General features: G+C 27.3%; 1 protein-coding gene across 1 annotated transcript; it reads left to right on the forward strand.

Moving 5' to 3' along the window:
* The first annotated feature begins 1,797 nt into the window (after positions 1-1,797).
* Positions 1,798-5,273, forward strand: LOC108687417 (putative histone-lysine N-methyltransferase 1). The gene is made up of 4 exons (XM_018193169.1): positions 1,798-1,939; positions 3,191-4,780; positions 4,880-5,009; positions 5,120-5,273. The coding sequence occupies exons 1-4, from the start codon at positions 1,798-1,800 to the stop codon at positions 5,271-5,273; spliced, it is 2,016 nt and encodes a 671-aa protein (XP_018048658.1).
* The last annotated feature ends 3,981 nt before the right edge of the window (positions 5,274-9,254 follow it).

Genomic DNA, 9,254 nt, shown 5'->3' on the forward strand with positions numbered 1-9,254 from the left:
TATATACGAAATCTATTCAATAATTTAAATGGAAATTATGCTATCAGAAAAATATAAATAAAGGATTTACAACCAACTAAAGAGAATCAGTAAACTTTTAAAATTGTATTTAAACTTTATATAATGTTAGATATGTATATATTCACTTTTAACATTACAGATATGAAAACAATGTACTCTCGGTTTTAAAAATAACAAAGAATTATTTTTAAATCTTTGTGAATGAATTTAAAATTGTCGAAATTATTAATATTTATATACATATCAATTCTTTGTTTTGCAAATTGACAAAATTTAATTAATATTTAGAGATTGATATAATTAAATTCTCTTTTTTTTGCTTACATATTGTTATAGAAATAAGATTCCAATTTAAACTCCAAGGATTGATATAGAATTGATTCTTGAATCTTGAATCGAAAAAAAAAATTACATTGCTCGTTAATTTTTCATCAAAACATCGTCGAAGGAAGTAACGAATATTTTTAGTCTCGTTTTAGACATTCTACAGATTTCAGTAAAATGCTATTTACAAGAGTGCGATCCTATTTACATTTGTCAATTTTTTTCTTTCGATTAAACACTGAAGTATTTGTAGCGAATGGATTGCATTCTCATTCCTCAATATGCCGTTTGCATTTTATAATTGCATGCGTTCAATTTTACGATATATCATTTTCTCCGCCGAATAAAGAAGGATAAAATAATACATCATGCAATCATGCGTGAAACACACTCTTGTACGTACACGTGACGTGTGCCAATGTGCACATTCCGAGTCTCGAAGTTCAAATGTTTTTTCGTATCATGCGTCGTGCGATGTGCGATTCGCTTCGCGCAGTTCATGCGACGCGACCAAACAAGACGCATAAGTACTTAACTCCGAATCCGAATTCGTAAGTTACGTGTGGCGATGACACCTATCTGAAATGAATTGAATTCTGATCGCGAATAACGCAAATTAGATATATATAGATCGCCATCGACTGTCGCAAAGCGCGAAAGCAAGACAGATATGAAAACCTCCATCCAAATGAGTAACACTTAAGACGGTAAGAAATGTTCATCACCAAATTTCACGTGCATGGAAACAAATAGAAGCTATAAAAATACTTATCTCGAAACCTCAAAACATTCAGTTTAGAATTTTGGGAACTATGTATTTACGAACGATGCAAATATGTAGGTATGTATTGAGTGCTTTCCAGCAAACATTTACACAGTGTGACACAGTAATAGCTGAAACGTTGTTCAACTTTTTTATTTCACTGCGAGAGTGAAGAAAAAGGTGTTGTATAGCTAGGATCGAACACATTCGAACGTAATTTTGAAATCTCTTATCAGAGTGTCACTCATAGAAAAATAAATGATAATGAAAAATAAAATATATAATTGCTTTCAGGAAGTAATGTTTTACGACGATGTAGTCGAAAAACATCACAGTATTTTACATCACAGTATTGTGCTGACTTGCGTTATAGTTAAAATCGTATTGTAAGCCTGTTCTTTTTTCATCAGGATTGAACTTCTTGCATGATTAAGCTTTTTCTTGAATTCTCTCTAAAAAGAAAAAGTGAAAAGAAAAAGAAGAAAAATGAAGCTAGTTTTGAAGAAAAATGAAGTAATGTTTAGAATCAATCCTGGAGTATGGAAAAAAATCAATTTGGACGTTTTCATTGTTTTCAGCTTTTACATACCTATACATATCCTATTTTTTATGCGCGGTGCCTTTGAGTGCATTACTGCCGTCTGAACATAGCAACATAGCGAACGTTTAGAAAAAAAGACTGCGCAGCTATGGGGCGACTTTGTTTACATTCGCTGGCGCCCATAGGATATCTTTTTTCATGCGATTATCACTCCCTCAAGGACTTCTCAAGTTACGGTTTTTGTTTAGTGGCTGAGAGAGCGGCTTTTGTGTGTCACTACGAGTCTCATTGTCAGTCGCGCGCGAACGAAAGACGAGATTGGACTTCGCGGTTACGAACTTTTCATCACCGGCGAATTGCCCTGGGAGTGAAACAGGAAGAACAAAGCCAGTGCTGTGACAGTGCTTTTGATGCTCACCTTCCCCTCCCTCCTCTTATTTTATTATCGGATCTTCGACAAAAGTTTTTAATTGATGATTTTTGATTTCTTGGAAGGTATGCATGTAGAATTTTTTTTTTTAGTGTATTCCAGGTTAAATCAGTGCTTATTGTTCAGTTCAGTGCTTTTTGTGAGTCACTTGAAGTTCTAAAAATAGTGACGATTTTGTCCTCTTGATGCTTCAATTTATCAATATTAAATAATATACGTATAATGTGCTTGACTGTTACGAGAACATTTATTAGATAAGCTAGGCGTTAGTTATAATTATAAGTAATATTCTTTGAAACGCTGATAAAATTTTGAAACATTTTATTGTTTTAATTCGACAATAATTAAACAATAGATAACAATAATAGATCTTTTATCGAGGATATATCTCGAGTTTTATAATGAAGTTTTAAATTAACAGATTTTTTCATAGAATTGAGAAACTAAAGCCTGATTTTTTTGCGAAGGTAATCTTTGACTTTATTTTTTGCATTATTCCTCTAAAATTAGAATTAAAATATAATCAAAAATGTTTTAACTATATTTTTTTATAATGTCTTTGCTAAAATAAATAAAATAAAACAAAAAATTGGGAAAGAGACTTTATAGTTAAAATTAATTTATATATTAATTTGATAGTTCGATAAAATGTCAAAATATGTAAAACTTAAAATATTAATTTTTTGAAATAAAATACAGTTTATAAATTTTACAAATAATTTTTAATAATTATATATAAAATAATTTAGATCCTTTAAATGATCTTTATGTGAACGCACCATTATTACAAATAAATAATTAACATGATATTAAATAAATCTGTAATATACTCGACCTTTATTATAACTTTAAATAAGGATTAAGAGATTGTATTTAATTACGTACATAGCAAAGTTCTTTGAAATGTTGATTACAAAGCATTTTATCATCTTAATTAGATTATGGTAAAAATCATAAATATAACAGTTGGATTATAGTAAAAATTATAAATATAACCATGGACAAATATTTCAGTATACTATTTTATCTTTCATATTAGAGATATCTTATATATTAGAATAGGCAAATATTTATTAAATATTCTATCAATTATTTTATTTACTGGCTAAAGGTTCGTCGCAGCAGAGTATGCAGGCACAAAATTGTGATAATACCAGGAAAAAGATGAATATTGAAGTAGGTTTATCATCTATGAAGTCCTTCAAAACCATTTTTATGGAAGATGCAAATATCTCTGAGGAGAAAACTATCGCAAACCAAGCTTTATTGCACAATGCGCAGCTTCTACGGAATCTACCAAATATTTTAAGAAGCAATAACACAAAAACATCTAGAAATTATAAAATATTAAACAAAACCGATACAAATACTTCTGGTGCAGAAGACGGAAATTCTTCTTGGGAATTAAATACATCATCTAGTGTTGATTTAGATATGGAAACCAATTATAATTACAATAAAATCACTTTACCAAAATCGCATCGTCAAAGAAAGCAAGTGCACAATCCATTGGACATTCAATATGATATTCCTGATTGCAATAATAACAAAAATAAAAATCTATTGCAAGAAATTGGTCAGTTAAATGTATCACTAAGTTGCCAAAAAAATATATCAACCAAGAAAAAAAACATAAAATATAACAACAAGCAGAAGAAAAGTTCGTTCAATAAAAACTCGAAAAAAAAAACAGCTCGTAAATTTAGCAAGAAAACACAAGTGTCACGTAAAAAGCCAGTCACGTTAGTTACTATTCCAGATATGAATATGAAAAACGCCATGCAAGATGTTAATAATTTTTTGAAGAATGATATACTTCCTCAACAACAACTTTCTGTTTACAACCCTAATTTTTCAAATATAAATGTAAATGATTTAAATGACGTTGCAACAGAATCAATCGAGTCATCTAATATTTTCTATTGTAACAACGAGATTTACAAATTCGAAAAAGAATGTGATATAAATCTCAATAATGTTATTTCTTGTAAACCGACAGAGATCAACACAATGCACTCCAAAACTATCCAAAAAGATATTACAAGTTATGAGTTTCCAATAACAGAAAATAATTTGCAACAAAAGACGATAGATAGCTACATTGGTTCTAATTTTTTATGTGGATCCAAAATATTGTATTCTTGTTCTTGTGCAAATTGTATGTCACATGATAAAGATATTATATTTTATGAAGATCCAGTATCAACTTCTACGAGCAGTGACGACATGGAAGCAGAGCTTTTCGCATGTGATTTGCATACAAACATTTATGACTTTTATATTAATAATTACTTTCATATATTTGATAATTTAATGGACTTTGAAAAAAATTTCTATGAAGAGTTTGACGAGAACATTTCAATGAAAGAAAATGCATGTAGTACAACAGAACTAATTGAAAGCAGTACAAACATATCATCAATAAATCAAAATGAATCCCAAAATTTACAATCTTCCCATATTGATAGAAAAGATATTTGTGTAGAATATCCTGCAGCATTTGTCACATATCCTAATGAAATAACAATGGAAAAGTCAAAAACTTTTGATGAAATAAATGTCCCTAATTATTTTAATTTGGACAGTTTTTCGATGAAGGAAAATAAAATAATTTCTCAAGATGAAATACTGATTCAAAACGCTGTCTCATCGAATGCACCTGTTTCCAATTCTACATGTCAGATACCAGAAAACAGCAGAGGTATAAAAGATAGAAAAAAAATAATTACAATAAACCTATTACTTCAAGTTTTTATTATCTGAATTATTTAATAAATATCTGTAATATTTTTTATTCCAGATTTATATGTTATGCAGTGTGCTCAATGTGGAAAATTGTTCAGTAAAAAGCATCAGTTATGGAAACATTTTAGTCACTGTTACTTTTATAAAGAAAATTTTCCTTGTCATATCTGCAATAAAATGTATAGGTAAGGATATAGAGATAAAGCTTCTTGCTTGCTGTCTGATTTGTAAATACGTTATAAATACGTGTTGAATGTATGATTTATGTACAGATATTATTTTAACACATTTACAGACATAAATCATCATTAGCTCAGCATTTACGGTTAGTGCATAATGTGTCACATGGTCTCCACGAAAAGTTGGAGAAGAACTATATTTGTAAAAAATGTTCAAAATCATATGTCAGATTTCGCGCTTTTCAAAGGCATATGCTTCTTCATGATTAGTAAGTCTGATTGAACATCATTAATAGTTGGTTTCTAACATGATGTTCTAGAACTGAGATTGCTACTAAGAAATTGCGAAAATCGTACATGACATGAACATCACAGAAGTATAACGTAGTAACTATTTGTTCGATGTAAGATTTGACAAGTGACGTCAGATTTTACAAATAATTTTATATTTTGATAAGCCAGTACTTAATACTTGATTTTTTATGTTTTTTTTTGTTATCATTTTTGTTGTCAATTCTTTAAAAATGTTCCTCTTTGTTTAGATTTTCTTATTAATGTTTTCTATTAGAGCTTTTTTTAGTTCGTGGTGTATTGCGAGACTCATTACTACTGTATTTCCAGTGTATCATAGATTTTTCTCTCACTCTCACTTTAAATTATGTAAATAATAACATTTTCATCATACAGTTAATTCTACTGGGCTTTATTTTAATGAAGTATTAATTTAGAAATAAAAGAAGATATTTAATATTAAAAAGAAATATGAAGAAATATAGGTAGAGATAAAAATTAAAATTTTTGTAATTAACTTAAAATTTTTCAAGGAATATATGAATGGAAACACAGTAGTAATAAACAATATTATTATTAATAAATAAATTGAAAACTTTTATTTATATCTATTTTTATATGGAAGACTCTCTAAAGCATATAAGTTGAGTATAACATTTTACTAATATTTGACTAATATTTTGTTCCTTTGTATCTATTCTTTTTGTATCTATTCTTTCTGAAATATATTGCTAAAATCTATCTTACTATAACTGCATTCTTTTATTTTAAGAATGAGAAAAAAAAATCATAAACTCAGAATTTGGCAATTTATTTCGGGAATATATGTATGTTTACTAACTAATTTCATTTAATATAAAAAAATATATAAAAAAATATATATTTTATATTTTTTATATATTCTAACGATACATCCAAAGTTTGGTATTTATATGTGTATTCATTTTAGTAGTATATTGCTATGCCAAACATGTTTATTTAGGCAATAAATGTCTATTATTGTGATAAATTCACGTGCCTGAAAAACTAAACAATAATAATTATAAGACCAAATTGTTAATGATTTTCTATATGACATTTTATATGATGAAAATTGATAAGAAAAATTATTATTATCAAATAAAAAAAAAGAAAAATACGTCACAATATTCTTAACATGTAATTTTCTTTGTACATATATATTTTCTTTGTATGAAAAACAATTTTACAAAGAAATAAAAGATATTTGACTGTTCATTTTAGGATACATACATTTGTCATTTGATAAGACGAATTGCAAACACAGGTATACGAGAATCTTTCATATAATCATATTTGATGACATTATCATATCATTCCAAAATAGCGAATACATTGAATTCATTGCATGCGTGAAATATGATTATCCTACAGTTGAATGTGTGACAGAATATCTTAAATGGATGCGTCTTTTAAAGAAAAGAGATAGAATTGTATATTATTACAGAACAAATTATTAATTACAGTTCAAGCGAAGTCACGGAATTACATATTTATAATAGACATTAACATTTACAAAATGTTGCTCATTGTTGCTTTATTAATGAATTTATTAGTAAAATTTTATTCGTAAAATATTACTTGAATTTAAATGTATATTATTTTATATATGAAATTCAAATAATTGAAAAAATAAGTAATTGAGTCTTGCAAATTCTTTAGGAGTTAAAATCAAGATAAAACTTGAAATTTATTGGTAAGACTTTTAAGTTTATTTGTGATCTAATTAACTCATTACACTTATTGTTTAACACTTTCTTGCATAGAACTTAAAAAATAGAACTTGGATTCACGAATTTTTTAAAATTCTAGTCTAGTTACTTATATAATTGCAGCAATATTTCATTATTCATGATTAAAAACGTTGTAATATACCATAAAAATTTTTATAACATATTCGTATTAACAATGTTGCTATTTACAAAAAACTTTTTATTTACAAAACTGACTTTCAAGAGCAGAATTTCATTTAATGGAAAATTAAAAGTATTAAAAAATTTTGTTTACTTAAATTTTTTCTGAGTACAATAATTTGTATTTTTTAATAAATAGGGATATTATTGTGCGATATCCACAAAAACATTAAAATATTATAGTAAGTATGTGGTAAATGTTCTATGTTTTTTTTTATTTCAATAATATTTTTGAGTATAAATTCAGTATAAATTTTGAAACTAAAATATAAGCTTTACTATTATTGATTTAACTAAAAATAATATTGATTTAATTAATAATAATTTCAAATATTTAATAAACAATCATTGTGTAACTGTTGGAAGGTTTTATTTAAATACTTTATAATTTTGTTATAACATGATATTTGTTAAAACCTAAAAAGTAAATTTTGGTATGATAAATTATGATATAAAACATTAGATTTAATACGCAAAACAAAATTTTACATATACAATTTACAAACAATTGTTGTATTATATATTTTATAACACACATGCTTCTCAAAATTACGGTATTGAATGGTTATTATTGTTATATTTGAATTTTCAAATTTGACAAGTTTATATTGTAACAAATTTAAATACGCCACGATTAATATCTTCAATATTCTTCTTGTTGAACCACGTTTAAAAGTCACGTTTCATCCAATTATCATTTTATCTTTGTTCATCGAATGTTAAACGAAGATACCAGAATGCACTCGAGTGAAATCTTTAAATGTAGCCGTTAACTGTGACGTCACTGTGACGTCATGCAACCATTGTTAGAGAAGCGCGCAACATGGCGTCACCGCGTTGCCTCGTCGCCTCGTATCCTTGTGTGCTCTTCATCTTCTAACGTTGTTTTATAAGTAACAGGTAAGTGCAATTTTGTATTTCGAAAAAATATATTATTTGAGTGAAGCAGTCTTAAAAGTACAATTAAACGAATCTGTTAAGGGAATATAAGAAGCTCGTAATAATTTGAAAGTCTGGATCCTGAGATGCTCGTTATAATTTAGAAGTGCGTTCCGTTTAACGCGTGATACGCATAATGTAGCACTTTATAGTTGTTTCTCGAATCGTGTTGCATTCGAGAATGTACATCGATACTTTACCCTTTTATCCTTGTTATTCACTGGGTGTTAAACAAGATAAATTGATATCTGGAGGCACTCATGTGTATTCTCGAATGCAGTCTTAAAGGATTAAGTGATATCATGCGTGAAACGGAACGCACTTTATTAGGTTTCGAGTTCTTGCGAAACCTCTAGTTCCTCTGTTTTGTCCGTTTTCTCGATAAAATTGTAAACGCCACATATAAAAATACACGGAAAGAATGATTTTGCTGAAATATCAAAAAATTTAGTTGGATACAGATCTCAAAATAATTTTGTTTGAATCATCAAAAGTTGCGTTTCGATTATATTTACTGTCAGTATTGAAAATTACAGCATTAATTACAGCGTTAAAATAAATTCCCAGTGATGAGACATGTATCTAGCTAAATTTATAACTTCAGCAAAATCGTTGTTCTTCTATATACCTGTAAAAAATTCATCTTTTATATATTCACTACAAATTTATTATATTCCGAATTTCTCTCGCCGCGTTACGCAGAGAAGAGGGTTGTATGTATAAAAAATACTGTTTTGTTTATTTCGGTTCAGATAAACTTGCGACAGGATTCTCTTTGGTATCAAGGAAATAGTTTTTTCACTAAAACAGCAGTTGTTTAATTATAATAATTTCGGTTTCTTTGTGTTTTCGTTTAATATGTATTAATTGACATATCCTAGTTTCATATAAATATTTTATATAATGATATATATATTGTATAAGGATATTCTAACAAGTATAGTGATATATATTATTTTCATATATATGTTTTATATATTATTTTAATATATTATTCTAACATAAAAACATATATGCATATATGATATTGTAATATTTAATTGATAAATATTGAGATATTTGAATACATATAATTTATTATATTTCCAAT

The sequence above is a fragment of the Atta colombica genome, unplaced genomic scaffold (assembly GCF_001594045.1).
Source record: "Atta colombica isolate Treedump-2 unplaced genomic scaffold, Acol1.0 scaffold207, whole genome shotgun sequence".
Taxonomy (NCBI): Eukaryota; Metazoa; Arthropoda; class Insecta; order Hymenoptera; family Formicidae; genus Atta; species Atta colombica.